Below are 17,659 nucleotides of genomic sequence, written 5' to 3'. Positions count from 1 at the left end.
ATCACCTCCTTGTGATAGCCTAATGTGGACATCATCTCTTCTAGAAAATATCAGCTCCATTCATCCAAGCTCTTCTACCTCCATCATCTCTTTTTATCCTTACGCTTCTGTCCATCAAAGAGATCCTGTGTCTTTCTTGTCTGCCTGCTTTGGCTGTGATGGTGGCGGCCGTAGACCCACCATGAGTCACGGAGGAGGGTGTTCTCTTGCAAGTCTTTTACACATAGACAGAGATGTGACCTTCCAGAAAAAGCTACTCAAGGCCATGTAGGTCTACAAGTCCCCTCTCACTCTCAGAAAATCTCCTGCACCTCTGGCATTAAACGGCAATAGATGGAATGTTGCAGCTGCTGACCTGAGTCCTGCCCGCATCATCTCACAGGCCAGTGGGGTTGCAGAGGACGGTTTTCACATATCTTTTCTAGGGATGACCACAGCAATGCAACCTTCTTTATACTCTAGCAGGGGCGGACACACTAGGACCTCTGGGCCAATTCTAGCCCACTGCTGTGTCAGTAAATAAAGCTTACTGGAATGCAGACATGCCCATTTGCTTCCTTATTGCTTGCTGGCTGCTCTGTGCTGCCCAGCAGAGACCACAGAGCCTGCAAGCCTAATGGGCTCACTCTCTAACCTAGGGAAGTAGTTGCCTACCCCTGCTCTAGACTGTATAGCTGATAAAACGGTGAATATTTTCAGACTGCCTATGCTGAGAAATCAACAAGGTTTTTGCAGGACAGAAGTCACATTTCAAAAACAGTTGAGCTTCTATCATGTCATCAGACATTTTAGAATACATGAGGCACAGAGCTTTTTGAAACCTGTTCCCCCCCCCCCCAGGAAAGGGGAGGGGTCCTCATTCTCTCATTGCCATGAGAGAACTCTTGGTCTCAGACATAATTTGGGTCAGGGAAGCCAGTTGCCCCCTAATAGGGAATACTGAATCAATTGCTGTTAATGACCCTGCCTTCTCACTTGCTTCCTCCCAGGCTCAGTGGGTCACTTGGTCTGGGAGCCACTGTACAAGGACCTCAAGCCCACCAGAGACAAGCTGCTAGATTCTCCTCACTCAGCTGGGCTTCCCTGAGGGTTGGTTACTCCAGGAGTAAGGGGGGTTGTACCCTGCTCACTTCCTTTCCCTTAATTTGACTTTAGTTCTTCACCATCAACCCTACTCTTGGGCTCACCAAAGAACATAGAGCAAACTGCTCAGCACACCATGGTTACCAGTCATCTATGTAGGGTTCAAAAATAAAAGTAGTGGCTGCTCTTCAAATCCACAAACTCTGGAGAGAAGCAAGTTCTGTCCTTGGGCCATGCAGCCAGCCCCACAGGTATGGTGCAGAACCACCTCTGTGAGGTCTGGGGCCCACTGGAGCACTCTCAGATTCCAAGCTACTGGTTGATACAACAGTTCATCAGATTTCTCAGCCTAGACAAAGGAGCTGTCTGCCTTGTCTTTTCAGTGGATATGAATGCTGCCCTGGTCTGCCCTGGCCCCTCTTATTAGATAATCACATGGATCCTGTCCCATTACAAGACCAAGGTCAAATCCATTCCAACAAAACCAAGGGCACATCCAAGTTCTCCCATGGCATGGGAGTGCCCTTGTACATTATGCTCTTCAACAGACTAAAGAAAGGTGGGCCATGCCTGGAGCCTGGAAACGGGGACTTTGATTGGAGCAGGATTTCTTGTAATGTGATCAGGCCCAGAGTGGGACCTGACTCACTCTAGAAGCCAACAACACATGCCCTTCAGTTTACTCCAAGATGGCTCAGTCACCTTCCTAGGATCATCTGTGACACGTCTCTGATCTTTAGAAGTTCACACTCAAGCTCTCAATGTTGGCAAATGCTGCATGCCTCCCCTACCCAGCTGGCTGGGATGGCCTTTCTCCTGGTTGTCTCTCACTTCTGTATTGCCTAGGAGTAGACAGCACACATAGGCCAAGACCCCAGGCCTACGACACTAAGGAATGTAGGGCCAGAGCCTTAAAAGTTAGAGAGCAGGCATGCAGAATTAAGAATCCAGAAGCAGAGCCTACAACGTCAGGATCATCCATAAACTGAGGGTTAAAGGCCCCTTCTCCACTCACCAGCCTGTGTCAGCAGAGCCACTGAACTCTGGTGGGGAGAGGGCTCTACATGACTTGAACAAGATCTGTACTGATGCTTCTCCCAACAATCTTACACCCATGAGAATAGATACAGATGGACATTAGCTCCTCCGACAAGCCTGTTTGTAGGGGCATCAAAGCAGGGATTTGGGTTTACTAACCAGGCAAAATCAAATGCGAACTCTCTTGAGATAAGAACTATCAGAATAATCCTTTGGTTGTGCAAAGCCCAGCTTCTTGAGGAAACCAGCTATCAAGCTGGTGGGCCTGTTTGAAAACCCATATCTATTCTGAGTGGAGCAGAGAGGAAGGAATAAACATTAGGAATATTTGATTCCTTGTGCCAATATCATATCCACCTTGGCAAAGTCAAGCCAATGGGAGTTTGAGGTTTTCAACTATCATTTGTGCTTTTTGCAATGCTAAAAAGACAGTAGACTAGGCAGGAAGAAAAATGGCCCCAGATGCCCCCTCTGTAGCTCAGTGAGTTTAAGTTTCCCTCCCAGATATCAGTTTTTAGGGAGGATGAATATGCCTGGCCCTCCCATGTCACAACAGCCAGTAAGAAATCAAGAAGAGGATTTTGATTATGGTAGGCCAGCATGGGAGAGGGGAATGAGAACTGGACAGAGTCAAGATATCCGCCCCCACCCAAGCAAACACAGAGGCCAGGGAAGAGCCTTTCTTGCCTGCTCCCAAACTAAGCAAGAGGATGCAGAAGACATGAGGATAAATGAAATACAGAACTTGTGCTCTCTAAAAATCGGCATTTTTGGCTGGAGTTACTTTTGGCATCTTACCATGAGTTCAAGGTGGAGTAGTGGGACCTGGATACCCCGCTGGGAAGCAACCAGGTACCCTGGAGCCTGGCTGGGCTGAGGGTCTACACTCCCCTTTCAGGACAGGGGCTGCAACTTACCAGGCTGTCACCCAGTGGCTGAAAGGCTGACTAAGCAAAGCTTTTGCTTGTACCCCAGAAATGTCAGGGGAGTGTGGGGAGCTGCTATTTGGGGAGGGGGAGAAGGGCCTGAGAGCTACAGCTCAGAGGAAAGGGCTCCCTGATACTGTTTCCCCTCCACCCTCGCCTGGTGCAAAAGGACACAAGCAGGCATGCTTCCTCAAAGGCAGGCAGCCTTCGCTCGGCATTGATAGGACGATGGGAAAATTAATAGGGGTAATATGAGCTCATTTCAATAATAATGAGCTTATAAACATGCCAGGTTTTGATCTTTTCTGATGCATGGATTCCTGGCAGGAACTATGGTCCTACGTAGGTATTTGAAAGAACTGAAAATAGACTTTTTAAAAAAAATCCCCGAACAACAATGAAAAAGAAAGCACTCCAATCACAAACTTAAAACAACAACAATAAAAAAAAAAAAAAAAAAAAAAGACAAACATCGCTCCCCTGGAAGAAAAGAAAAAAAAATTGGACTGACATGAAACCCTTTTCTCCTTCCTTTAAATATTGTTTTTAACAGCTTCAAAAGTAATGAATTGTATGTGACTAAAAATAGATCTGGGGGTGCTGGTTAATGGGGCCTTATGAATCATTCAGCGTAAGGAACTGTCAATATTTTTTTGAGCTGTCAGAAATCCATTTAGTGATTTTTGACAATTCAAAAAATATTTCTGACTGCTTGATCCAGTTCTTAGTGAATTAGGGAAGGAGAGAGAAAAAGAAATATATCAATTTAAATTATGAACTGAATCCAGCTTGCTGAATCCCACTCTGTGCTAAAAGGAATGTCAGGATTCAGAAGTTAAATAGGATCTTCACTCCCTCCCTCTCTTCCTTCTTTCTTTCCTTGCTCCCTCCCTCCCTCCCTTCCTTCCTTTTTTGAACAAGTAAAGTCACAGAAATGCATTCATGGGCTACAGATGGGAAGATACCATGGTCATTTGTCTCTAGAGGGGAAATTTGGGGCTGGAAATAACACACTGAGCTTCAATTTGGAGAAAGACTTTCAAATAAGAATATCTGGGTGCCGAGAGAATGACTTTGATCCTCCCTGCCCACACCGACATTCATTTGATGTAGTTCTAGGCTTCAAATCTAGCATTACTTTTTAAGATCTGGAATTACTTTGGAGTAAACATATTCTTTAAGGAAGTAAAGAATTGCCAATTTGCTAACAAGATCAGGCAGGCATAAATCCAAGACAGACAGGATCACAACACTGCTAACCAGGGACTTCATAATGTACACTTCTTGTTAGAACAACGGACAGATGGGTGAAGAGACAGACAGACAGAAGGCAATAATAGAAGGCCAAAGTCACAGTAACTGCCATTTGATATGTCTGAAGATGAATCACAAACACCCCACAACCATCTCCCTATTTGAAGAGCGGGTCGCTTTATTTCTACATTGTGGTTAGTGTGATATGATTTTAGTATCCTCTAAGTCATTATAAAGGAAAGTTTCAGAAAGCAGATTTGGCTTAGCAAAGCAGTAAGGAATTGTCTTTAGGCATCTTATGCGTTAAGTTGAAAAGACTAAAAAGTTTGCAAGTTACCAGGTCTCCTTTTGTTTTTTAAGCTTCTCCTGTCCCCCTCAAGTTATGGATTAAAAAACGGGAGTGGTTCATACTGTGAGACCCCGCCCCCTTCTCCATGCCTTCAGTACAGACAGGCATTTCAGATCACAATAATGCAAATTGAAACACAAAAGTACGAGGTCCGACACTTTCTAAATGAATTTGACTCTCATGATTGTCTACATTGCGTATACAGCATAGTTGGGGGTATTTTATGTGTAGTTCAAAATCTGCTCATGGATAAATGTACCCCATTTTTAAAAAATACACAGATCAGCACTGATGTTTTTGGGAAAGGAACTAAAGGAAGAGGACTCTAAAACTTACCACACAAGTCTGGCCTCTTGATACATCCAGAATTTGCTGTGCTGCTTGCAAGTCCGTTAAAGGCTGCTAAGCCATCAGAGCTATAGGCCCTGAGGACCGACAGCACGTTCATCGGCTTCTCCAGGCCCTGGGGCCCCCGCTCCGGCTTGGGCAGGCCCGCCGTGGGGTCTTGGGCTGGAAGAAGGCCCGGGCTGTGCCATTGCTTCTCCGACGCCTGGGGCAGAGGGGAGGCCAGTCCCTGGACAGGCTGCGGGGCGCCTGAGGGCAGCAGGCCGTCGCTGCTGTCGCTGCCCCCGTCCTTGCTCAGGGCAGGCGGCTTGCTCATCACCTCCGGCTCTGTGTCAATTTCCTCTTCCTCGTTGTTTTCTCCCTTGGAGGAGTCCATGTCCTCCGAGGAGGCGATGTCCGAGAGGTCATCAGTAGTGTTCTTATTTGTGGTTTCGGGGATCAGGATCGGGGCGTCATCTTCGGAGTAGGCCTTCCCGTCGGGCTCCCTGTTGGGGCAGGAGCTGGCGGCCCCCGAGCCCAGCAGGCCTGGGTAAACACCGAACTGCTTGTAGAAGTCTGATGGGAAGCTACAGAATGAGGGGTCCACGTGGCTGGGCCATGGGCCGCCCTTCTGCTCCCCCAGAGTCTCTTTGACCTGTCCTTGGGCCATCTTCTCGGAAGCCGAGTCTAGAGGTCCCATCATGGTGGAAAGCGCCATCTCTTTGTTTGATTGTCCCGAGGGCAGCAAGGCCGCTTTATTGGCCTCCCGGGCTTGGTCTTTGCAATTGACTGTCACCCCGATAGTGTTATCTTTGCGTTTCGCTTTGCCCAGGTGGTTGGCCTGGAGGTGAAGGGCCATCAGCTCCATAGAGGACGTTGTGAAAGCACAAAACAAGCAGCCGTGCCACGCAATGCTGTCTTGCACAGTCACCGAGGAGCCCGGGAGGGAGGCAGCGTCCGGCCGCACGGACAAGTCCAGGGGCTCATACTGAGACTTCTCAGACTTCCTGGGGGCCACCCTGCCGCCCAGCTTCTCCTCGCCACCATCCGCCCCGTGGACCTTCATGGAAGGAGGGTCAGAGAGGGCTTTGTCCTTCAAGTCCTTCTCCTTCTTCAAGGAGCTTAGGACAAAGCTGTCCATGAATGCCTGCAAGGACCCTTGGAAATTCACACCGTTGTTCACGATACTTTGATAAGCTCTCCCGATGTCGGAGAAGTGGGTGCTTTTGGAAGGAAGGTCAGTGCCTTTCAGGGTGTCTGAAGGAGCCTCAGAAGACATGCCACTGGCCTGTCCTGTGTGATCTCCGGATGAGAGCGCTCCTGACGTCCACTGCTGAGACGCAGGACCACCTCTGAAGTCGATTCCGGGGAGCCCCTTAAAGGCGCCCCTCAGGATGTCTGGCCTGATAAACAAAGCGGCTTTGTTGGCCAGCTCGTCCCTGTGGTCTTGGTTCGGGGGCTGCCCAGACAGTGGCCCAGCTCCATTCTGCCGCTCCCGGTGGTGCCGTTCTAGGTGGTATTTTAAGGAAGCTGATTGGGTACCGGCATAATCACAGTGGGGGCATTTGTAGGGTTTCTCACCTGCAAGATTTTGGTATAAGGAGAAAAAAAAAAGTGTTAATCTCATTTTGGTGTGCTGAACAAGGCTAGAAGGATCAACATTTGTTCTTGGAAACAAAGCAGCTCAAACTAATAATTAGTTAGAGAACAACTGTTTTTTAATAGAAGAATAATTCGTACTCTTAAGCTTTTTTAATGATTTTGTACCATTTGGGACTATTCAGGAATGACATACTATCTACACACAATTAGCTATCTTTTTCTTTATCTAACATGTGAAAACGGCTGTAGATTTAAAAGCTATGATTATGAAAATTAAGCATAATAATTTCAACCACAGTGATCATTAAAAGTAGAAGTTTAAAAAGACAAAGTATGTAACAAATGGGTGGTTGCAATATTTTGTGTATACAATAGCTCTAAAATTTGTTTAAATTATACACATGGAAACCATTTTTAAACCTAAAAATTTTATGGCACTGTTACGCAAGACTGAAATGAATGATTTAAGTCTTGCTCTGCAGTAAATCATGGATATAATTAGCAAATGGCATACCGCACAAGTAATTTATCATTATTTGGAGGGCACCATTCCAGACGGGCTCAGATATCTGCAGACCTACTTCATTGTTTCTAAATAAAGAACTATAAATACCGATTCTATAAAATATTAATACCATTACAGTGCATTATGATTGCAGCATGTAAAGACATATAGTTAAGATAAAAAGCAGTCAATAAAACTTAAAAGAAAATGAGTAATAAAAAGGCACAAAATATATTTAGTTTCTGTATTTGAAATTAACATTATCTACTGGTCTTTGTAGTGCCTTAAATTTGTACTAATGGCAAACCTAATGCTCCGGTAGTAAAATGTGTAATTTACCTATAATAAGCACTTTCTAGAGAATAAAAATAGCTTTAAAGGCTGTTTTAAAACATATAAGATCATTTTCATGAATTAAATATTTATTTAAATCCAACACACAACTTCTATTGTTCTTTCCACCATGGAAAAAAACACCATGACATACAACTGAGACCTGCTTGCATTGTAGGAGAGGAAAAGAGAGGAGGGTAAACAAATGTGAATTTAAATATATGCTAAGAATTTGTGCACAGTCCAGGGTCTTCTCTGGACCTTGGAATCAAAAAGCTCTCTGGAAGAAATGGGACTGTTCGAGTTCCTTGTTTACAACAGCACTCTGTCAATAATCACAATTATTATTTCTCCAAGGAAACTCAGGCATTCCCCCACCACTTCCTCTATTCTGTTGTAAAACAGTGATCTAAAGCAACAGCAAGTCAAGGGTGAACGGTGTATTCTGGAGACATTTTACCATGTCTAGTCTCAGGTGATGCCAGATTCGCAGTCTCCAGGCACAGGGTATTTGGGGGTAATATACTTATTAGGGACAGGGGGAGGATGCATGGATTTTGTAAATAAGAGGACCACCAGCCCAGGTTCTGACAGAGGACTCCACGTCACCTCCAGACTGTGTGCTCTAGCCTTGGAGAAGCTGTACCTGCCTCATCAAATGGGGGTTGTGTACTTCTCTTTCCCACCTATATGCAGGTGAAGGTTCCCCGGGACACATCAGAGAGGACCCAGCTGGGACTCTCTTTCTGATGAGTGGCTTAAGGCACCATTTCCCACTTCTTGAAGTCAATGCCCACGATAGGCTCCAATTGCCTTCAGCCATTGCTATGTGACATTTCACTGGAGACTAGGGAACTCTCTGCGGGATGGGCATTGTGGATGGGGTACTTCTGGGCTGACACAGAAGTCCAGTGCCAGTTGCAGCAGAGGCAGCCCCTGAAACTGAGGGGCAGGGGTCGGGGGAGCAAGCTGTGGGGCTTGTGGCAGGAAAGCCTGACAAGGAACTCGTATCCTGGTCCACGGGTTGGTGTAAGGCCTGGGGGATGGCCCTGCAGTGAGAGCTGGCAAAGGTGCCTGCAGGTACTGGATGAGACTCAGGATGCATTTCAAAAATGCACCTGGAAACGATTAAGCGCATCTGGCAAAGGGTGCGCAGAGCATGCATGGGCATCCATCAGCAGGAGCTGCAGAGGGAGAAAGCAGGGCTTCCCTCCACGCCTGGTGGGATGGGGCTGCCTTTCCTGGCCGACAGCAAGGATGCTCGGGGGATGTGTGTCGATTTCCAAGGGACACACACTTGAAACGCTCACTGGAGCAGCGGTTTTCAGACTGTACTGAGAATTCGAACCCCCAAGAGAGTTTAAAACGCCTGTCCTGGGACCCAAGGCACAGCAGTTCTGTTTCCCTGGGTCCGGGGGAGAGGGGGTAGAAGTGGGTGGTTCCATAGGTGTCCCTGATGATTCTGAAGCCAACAGTGTAAACGTTACATTTTGAAAAATCAAAGTGGAACTGCTTGAGGAGCTTTAAAAAGTGCTGATAACTGGTCCCACCTTTACTTCCAGAAGTTCCCGGGGCAGACTGGCCTTTGGGGTTGACCTGAGGTGGGCAAAGGCCCCCACACGTGACCCTCTATGGAGGCTGGGTGGAGAACCACTACAAGGAGCCTCCCTGGGAACTGCCCTTCTAGGCGGATGCTGTGGGACCAAGGGGCAGAGGCGCGAGTCTGGGCCTCTGGCCCCCAGGAGGCGTTTGGAGAGTCTGGGACAGACACTCTGGACGATTTTTGCTCCACGGGGCACAGGATTCTCATCTTGGGACCTTGGCTTCCTTGACCTGTAATGTGGCAAGTTGGAGCACGTGTTGTCTGGGGCATCATGTCAATTCTAAAGGTCGTGTCCAGAGCCAAACCACATCTCCTGAATGATGCCAGAGACAAAAATGTCCACACATGTATGCAACCGCACACCCAGAAACACAGATTCATTCACACAGGCTCTGAAGGAATGAGCAAGTCCCTACCCACCAAGTACAGTACTTGGTGCTGGAGACTAAGGGAAGAACCAAAAAGATAAGAGCCTTGCTCTCACAGGGGAGGAGAGGAGACCCAGCAGAGCGATCAGAGTGGGAGGCACACCACCCACAGTACCCACACACACCGCATTCACACACAGACACTGTACACACGCCACACATCATACACACACACACCACACACAACCCACACATACCACACATCACACACACATGCAACCCACACATCACACACACACAACACACACACACCACACAACCCACACAACACATCACACACCAAACACAACACATTACATACCACACACACCACACACAACCCACACAACACATCACATACCACACACACACACACCACAAAGACACTGTACCCACGCCACACATCACATACACACCACACACAACCCACACAGCACATTACACACCACACACATCACACACACACAACCCACACATCACACACACACACAACCCACACAACACATCACACACCACACTCACACACCACTCACACACAGACACTGTACATACGCCACACATCACACACACACCACACACAACCCACGTAGCATATTACCACACACATCACACACACACAACCCACACATCACACACACACAACACATTACACACCACACACACCACACATCACACACACACACACAACCCACACAGCACATCACACACCACACACATCCCACACATCACACACCACACACAACACATTACACACCACACATACCACACATACCACACACAGACACACCACCCACAGTATCCACACACACCACATTCACACACACACACAACACGTTACACACCACACACACACCACACAACCCACACAACACATCACACACCACACACAATGCATTATACACCACACACACACACACACCACCCCCCCCCCCACACACCCACCACACACACACCACACACACAACCCACACACCACACATCACACACACCACACACACCACACACCACACCACACACACCCACACACACCCACACCCACACCACACACACACATACCACCACCCACCCACACACCACACACCACCCACCACACATCCACCACACACCCACCACCACCACCAACCCCACCACCCACACCACATTACACACCACACACACCACACACAACCCCACACCCCCCCCCCCCCCCCCCCCCCCCCCCCCCCCCCCCCCCCCCCCCCCCCCCCCCCCCCCCCCCCCCCCCCCCCACACCACACATCCACCACCACACACAACACACATTACACACCACACACACACACACAACACACACACAAAAAACACACACAAACACACACATCACACACACACCACACACAACCCACACAGCACATTACACACCACACACACACACATCACACACAACCCACACAACACATTACACACCACACACAACCCACATCACACACAACACATCACACACCACACATCACACACACACCACATACAACCACACCACACATCACACACACACACAACCCACACAACACATTACACACCACACACAACCCACACAACACATTACACACCACACACAAAACACACACACAACACACATACCACACATCACATCACACATACATACTACACAGCACACACACATACAGATACCACACTATCCTCCCCATACACACACACCAAACACAACCCACACATCACATTACAAACACCACACACACAGATACCATATACACCCCACACATCACACCACACACACCACATTACACACACCACACCACACACACACACAGACACCACACATCACATCACACATACCACATATATACTCCACACAGCGCACACACACCACACAGCACACACACATGCAGACAGTACACAAACCCCCACACACACCACACAACCCCCCCACACACATAGACACTACACATATATCACACACATTCACACACACGCAGACACCACACACATACACATACACAAAGACATCAGATACACACCACAAATCACACACACACACACACACGTCACACAATGTAGGAGAGGAGCTCTTCACTTGGCCCACTGTAGGCTTTGACTGCCACTGTTTCAGGGGAGAAAGACCACAGTTGAGACACAAGGATAGTTCATTCCTAGCATTTGAGTCTCCAAGGGTCCAGGCCCTGGTAAATTCAGGGCCACTTAATAGAGTCCTCAAGGGTTATTTCGACAGCTCAGGTTCTAGAAAACCCCATGCAGTTTCCCTGAGCACATCCTGGAAGAGCCCTCAGCGGTGGGTTTCTCCGTGTGGCCTCACCTCCAAGTTCCTGAGGGGCTTTGTTTAGGTGACTGCCCCGTACCACCCAGTCCCCAGATAAGTGCTCCAGAGTGAGTTCCATGGGATAAACCCACAAACGTTAGATATCTTGTTTCAAAAATGAACAAAAGCCCAGTTTTACTTTCTTTATAATCCCTAATGTGTAATAACCACTATTGCCCTCTGCCTTGAAGCCTTTCCTTGTCTCTCCTGGGCTTCATCATCACAAAGGGGACAGGGAAATGCTTCTGAGACCACTGCCAGCCCGGCTGGGTGCGTTTCTGGCCAGCAGACCAGGGTTGGGGGGTGAGCATATCCCCTGGGGAATCCTGGCCACGCCAGGGATTTGTTTCTACTGCAAACATCCCAGCTGTTGGCCAGCCTCCCTGAGGGCACATTTCGGTGCGGGAGGCAAACGTCTCACAACAGTGGCCTGGACTGTGGGAGAAACCGTCAGCACATTCAGTGCTCTGAGGTGCAGTCAAGGTCTGCTCTGCAGCTTGCTTGACAGAAAAATGCTGAGTTCCATGCCGGGAGCCACTCCTTAGTCAGCGTCACCCCGTCTGGCCCGCACTAGGCTGGCTTTAACAAAGCCCCAGGAGTCTGCCAAGGGGTGGGCCAATGGGCCACCCAGCCCTCTTCTATGGGCCGGGCTCTGCCTAAGACTTGGAAAGGCGTTCTGTGCAGCCCTGTGGCCCAGGCAACCTCAGACCCTGCCAGCAGCTCTGTCCACTTGAATGATTGTCCGCTTAGGCCCATAATGAGTCCAAATCTACTCAGGGGATCAGACAATTCGCCCTAGGCCTCCAGGGCAACATGAGCCCTCTGGTCACCTCCATGATGTTTGGATTCAATATCTTTGCATCTGCTTGTTGAAGGAGCCACACACAGAGATGCTTTCAGAACCCAACAGATGATACGTGAAACAGCAGGGTGGGGGCCACCCCCCTCTCCTGGAGGGGAGCTGTCACCCAACGCCATCAGCAGTGAATATAGGACCTTTGACTGTCTAAGGAATGTCTAACCTCCAGATTTCTACATGCAATATCCCAGTTATTAAATAATGGCATGCACTTAAAAACTTCTTCAAGCCAAGGACCCTATTCTGCAGACTGCGTCTGGGCTATGAACCTTGTGTCTGGGGAAAGCACGATAAGTGTTGAGCCCTTCACCCACTGAAGGAAGCAGGACAGACAGTGGGGGTGCCTTTCTGTGGGGAAACTTCTCACAATATTTTAAAGGAATAGGATGGGGTCCCAAACAATGCATTGCTAGAAAAGAAAGTTTTGCTAGAAAAGGCATAATAAATTTAAAAAATCACCAGTTCATCATTTCATAGACTAGTGAAATTATTGGAACCATCTTACATTAAACCAGCTACCCACTGACACATGGCATAAGATGTATATTCAATTTTGGAATATCATTGATAACATCTCCAAGTCGTTGTATCATAAATTTTAAGAAATATACGACCAGTGGTTTAATTAGTTCACTGTACCTATTTTTACATGGTCATGTCCTTCATCATTCTTTGCACTTGATATTCGAGGAAACTTCACTGTTCTGGGGAGTTATTCTGGAACCATTCAGACCAAGTTCCCTTTAGCACTTCTCCAAAAATGACAGGGGGATTCATTTTATTCTCTTTGGAAATCCCTTTATCAAGCTTTTAAGAAGAGCTTCATGTTTCTAACTTTTGTGTGTGGGTGTTAAACCCCAAAAGTGTTTCTGCTTTTAAGTTGGGTAACCAAGTATTTTTCCATATTTGCATCCTCTATTTGATATTTATTTAGTCTTTCTACATATCTTTACTTAGTTAATACCAGGAGAGATAAATATGGTGGTGCCTTTGTAGCGAAGCTTCAGTACATTAATATAAATTGTACACTAATTCCCCCAAAGCATATATATGTTGTAAACCTGAAGACTTTTCACACAGCTGCTTATTGCTAAACAGTGCCTTGTCCAGAAGGGGACAATCTGTGTCTCTAATTGCTGTCACTGAAGCCGAGATTCATTATGTGACTTTCCCATTAAAATGTGAGCATTAATTTGTATAATGAAATATCACCCACTGCAGTGTTCATTAGCCATGCCCTACTGTATACGGCACATTGTTAGCTACCTAGAAACTGTAGTTAATTTCACTAATGGATATTTCCCTACTTAGTGTTTGGTAGGAAATTTATACTGTAACATTACCTCTTAAACTTTTAAGGAAATTTAAATTCAATCAATTATTTTCAACAAAAGTTTGGGATGTCATTAAGGCAAGAAAAGCAAGGATGGGGGACTGTGGAGAAAGAAAATGGGCTTTTAGTTCATCTTAGAGAAATGATGGAATTTTAATTCAAAACAAAAAGAAAAAAAAGGAATCATCTCCTTTTGGGCAAGTGGGTCTTTTGTTTTTTCATCATTACGCAGGTGGCTGTCCCCCATGAAGAACAACAACTCACACTCTCCTTTTAGAAAAGGAAATGGGAAGCATGCCATTTAACCAATCCTTTCTTGAATTTATTCAAAGTGCTTTTATAAATGTTAAAACAGCCTGGTTACCTCGCCTAGAACAGGAAATACAGACACATCAAAGGTAAGCTGCGTGTGTGCAAATCAGGTGTAAGGCGCCTGGCTTAGGTGGCTGAACTTTCATTCCCACCCACATCTGCATACCAGTCGGTGCTTAGTTGAAAGGCAGTTTCCAGAAAGGCAGTGGGAGTTTATCTTCTCCATGAGGTCAGCGTCTACTCCACCCCACCTTCCACGCTGGGACCAGGGCGCCTCCACCAGCCAGCCCCTGTGGCCATGCCCCTGCCTCACCACCTCCCTAAGCTCCTTGTGCGAAGCGTAAATGGAGGCAAGCTGGGTCAAGGGGGCCTCAGGCCAGGCTGAGTTAGGGGAGGGGAGGAGCCAGGGTGCATAGTACTTCCCTTTTAAATCGCCGAAAGGCTGCGTCAACACACCTTGTGGGTACAAGTCACTTCCTTTCCTCCCGCTGGTTATGGTGTGGACACACACTGTCAAAGAAATGTTGCATTAATTCCCTAAAACAAGCCAAAAGTTCACCCAGAACAGTAAAAATAGCAGTACAGCACAGTGGTTAGAAGAACGGGATTCTAAACGAGGCAGGTCTGAATTATGACCTGTAGTCAACGCTGGGCAACTCCCAGCGGGTAACCTCACGTCCCTGAGGCTCAGCGCGCTCCCTTGCAAAGGGGAAGAGGTGGGGAGGAGACGTGGGGGGTGGGGTGGGAGGGGTGGAACCTGGCCTCCAAGGTGCTGTGAGGATTAAGGGGTGAATAACAATAATCCGCTAGCAGTGAGCCGCACTTAGCACAGTGTTTGCACGCGGGAGTGCACAGTGTTTGCACGCGGGAGTGCACAGTGTTTGCACGCGGGAGTGCACAGAAAGTGATGACTACAGCGACTACCACTGTCACTGCTGTATCGCCCTTGATGGCTGAATTTTTCTGTCGCAGTCGGTTGCGGCCACGCTGTGTAGACAGCCTCAGTCATGAAGCAAGAAAACCCCCAGGGTGTGCCTCTCCCTTGGAGGGCTCTCAGCCCCTTCTCACCCCCTTCTCACCCCTACCGTTTCCTTCAGACCCATCAGGCAAAGGAGACTCATGCCTGGTGCTAAGAATGCTGGTGTGACCCGAGGAGGGCATCCTGTGTGTCCCACCCAGCCAGCACCCAACCGCTGGGCAGTGCTGGGCATGCCCCTTAGCCCACCCTGAGACCCCCAGAGAACCACTGCTGGCTTCCCTGTGCAAATCTAGTCCCATAAGGAGGTTCCCAACTCTGGGCCAGAGCCGCACACGCAGCAAATCAAAACCAGATTAATAAACCACGCGCATACTTTAAGAGGGGACAAAAACTAATGAGATTTATTTTTAATTAGCCTCTGAACTTTAGTGCCTCCAAGTTTTCATGGGTGAGGTTGCTTAGCACGTTTCTCTGCACTGGTCATTCCTGAGACAGCAGGCATCACCTGGGACGTCGGACACACAGGTGGGCCGACACACGGGGTGTTATATCCTTCTGGGGCCTGTGGGGAACGCAGACCCCTCCAGCCTTTCAGGAGCTGATCAGTACCTGCCAATCTCCTGCACAAAACAGACACACTGGACCCCTCAGTGTATCCCCAAGGTGGTCCCTGGAGGAGGGGGGGAGTGAGGGAATGGATGGAGTGCTTTTGGAGGCTGCTGTTACTGAAATGACGGGCTGGCCTCAGTCAAGGGCAACCTGGGGGCCTCCCTGCCTCCTGCTACATGGATGACTAAGTGTTTGCTGATGCATTTCTGCAATGGTTACTTTTATGCGTCAACTCGATAGGGCCACCGGTTGCCCAGATGTTTGGTCAAACACTATTCTGGATGTGTCCCTGAAGGTATTTCTGAATGAGATTAACATTTGAAGAGCAGACAGAGAAAGAAGATTGCCTTCCCCAGTGTGAGGGGGCCTCACCCAATCTGCTGAAGTCTTGAATAGAACAAATCTGAACAGGGAGCTCTCTCTTTGAGCTGGGAGGCTAGTCTTCTCCTGTCTTGGGAGTCCATCTCAGGCTAGGACTTAAACATCAGCCCTCTTGCTTCCCAGGCCTTTGGATTGAGATGGGAATTTATACCATCCCCTGTCCTGGGCCTCCAGCTGCTGTCTGCAGATCATGGGGTGTTATATCCTTCTAGGGCTTGTGGGGAATGCAGACCCCTCCAGCCTTTCAGGAACTGATCAGTACCTGCCAATCTCCTGCACAAAACAGACACACTGGACCCTTAATCAGCCTCCATAATCAAGTGAGCCAATTCCTCATAATAAAGATCTCTCTCTTTCTCTCTCTCTATATTATGTATAGAGATGTGATTATATACATATATATGTAGATATATAGAGATATGTGTGTATGTGGATATTGATGTGTATATTATGCATATAATCAATTGAGCCAATTCCTTATAACAAAGACCTCTCTATTTCTCTCTATATATATTAGGTATACAGATGTATATATGTGTGTATATATATAAATAGATATATGTGTATATGTATATTGATGTGTATGTATGTATATAATCAAGTGAGCAAATTCCTTACAATAAAGACCTCTCTCTTTCCTCTCTCTATATATATTCAGTTCAGTTCAGTTCAGTCGCTCAGTCGTGTCCGACTCTTTGCGACCCCATGAATCGCAGCACGCCAGGCCTCCCTGTCCATCACCAACTCCCGGAGTTCACTCAGACTCACATCCATCGAGTCGGTGATGCCATCCAGCCATCTTATCCCCTGTCGTCCCCTTCTCTTCCTGCCCCCAATCCCTCCCAACATCAGAGTCTTTTCCAGTGAGTCAACTGCTTGCATGAGGTGGCCAAAGTACTGGAGTTTCAGCTTTAGCATCATTCCTTCCAAAGAACACCCAGGACTGATCTCCTTTAGAAGGACTGGTTCGATCTCCTTGCAGTCCAAGGGACTCTCAAGAGTCTATTAGGTATAGGTATATAGACACACATATATATATATAATATATATATATATACACACACACACACGTATATAACGGTTTCCCTTGTGGCTCAGCTGGTAAAAAATCCACCCACAACGTGGGGAACCTGGGTTTGATCCCTGGGTTGGGAAGATCCCCTGGAAAAGGGAAAGACTACCCACTCCAGTATTCTGGCCTGGAGAATTCCATGGACTGTATAGTCCATGGGGTCGCAAAGAGTCAGACACGACTGAGTGACTTTCACTTTCAGATATATACAGATATGTGTATATGTATATTGATGTGTATATATGTATATAGGGCTTCTCCAGTGGTTCAGTGGTAAAGACTGCCTCCAATGCAGGAGTCACAGGAGATGCGGGTTCAATCCCTGGGTCAGGAAGGTCTCCTGGAGGAAGGCACAGCAACCCACTCCAGTATTCCTGCCTGGAGAATCCCCATG

General features: G+C 47.7%; 1 protein-coding gene across 5 annotated transcripts in view; it reads right to left on the bottom strand.

Moving 5' to 3' along the window:
• ZNF536 (zinc finger protein 536) overlaps positions 1-17,659 on the bottom strand; it is a 452,519-nt gene that overhangs the window by 145,073 nt on the left and 289,787 nt on the right. For 3 of the 5 annotated variants that reach the window (XM_018062250.1, XM_018062249.1, XM_018062252.1), the window contains 2 exons: positions 14,681-14,734; positions 4,987-6,555 (listed from right to left, as the gene is read on the bottom strand). In XM_018062250.1, coding sequence (XP_017917739.1) covers positions 4,987-6,555; positions 14,681-14,734 — 1,623 coding nt within the window. The remainder of the gene's footprint in view (positions 1-4,986; positions 6,556-14,680; positions 14,735-17,659) is intronic. The other 2 variants (XM_018062251.1, XM_018062253.1) reach the window with 1 other exon arrangement.

This window comes from Capra hircus, chromosome 18, assembly GCF_001704415.2.
Source record: "Capra hircus breed San Clemente chromosome 18, ASM170441v1, whole genome shotgun sequence".
NCBI lineage: Eukaryota > Metazoa > Chordata > Mammalia > Artiodactyla > Bovidae > Capra > Capra hircus.
This window is presented reverse-complemented; position numbering and strand designations above follow the sequence as displayed.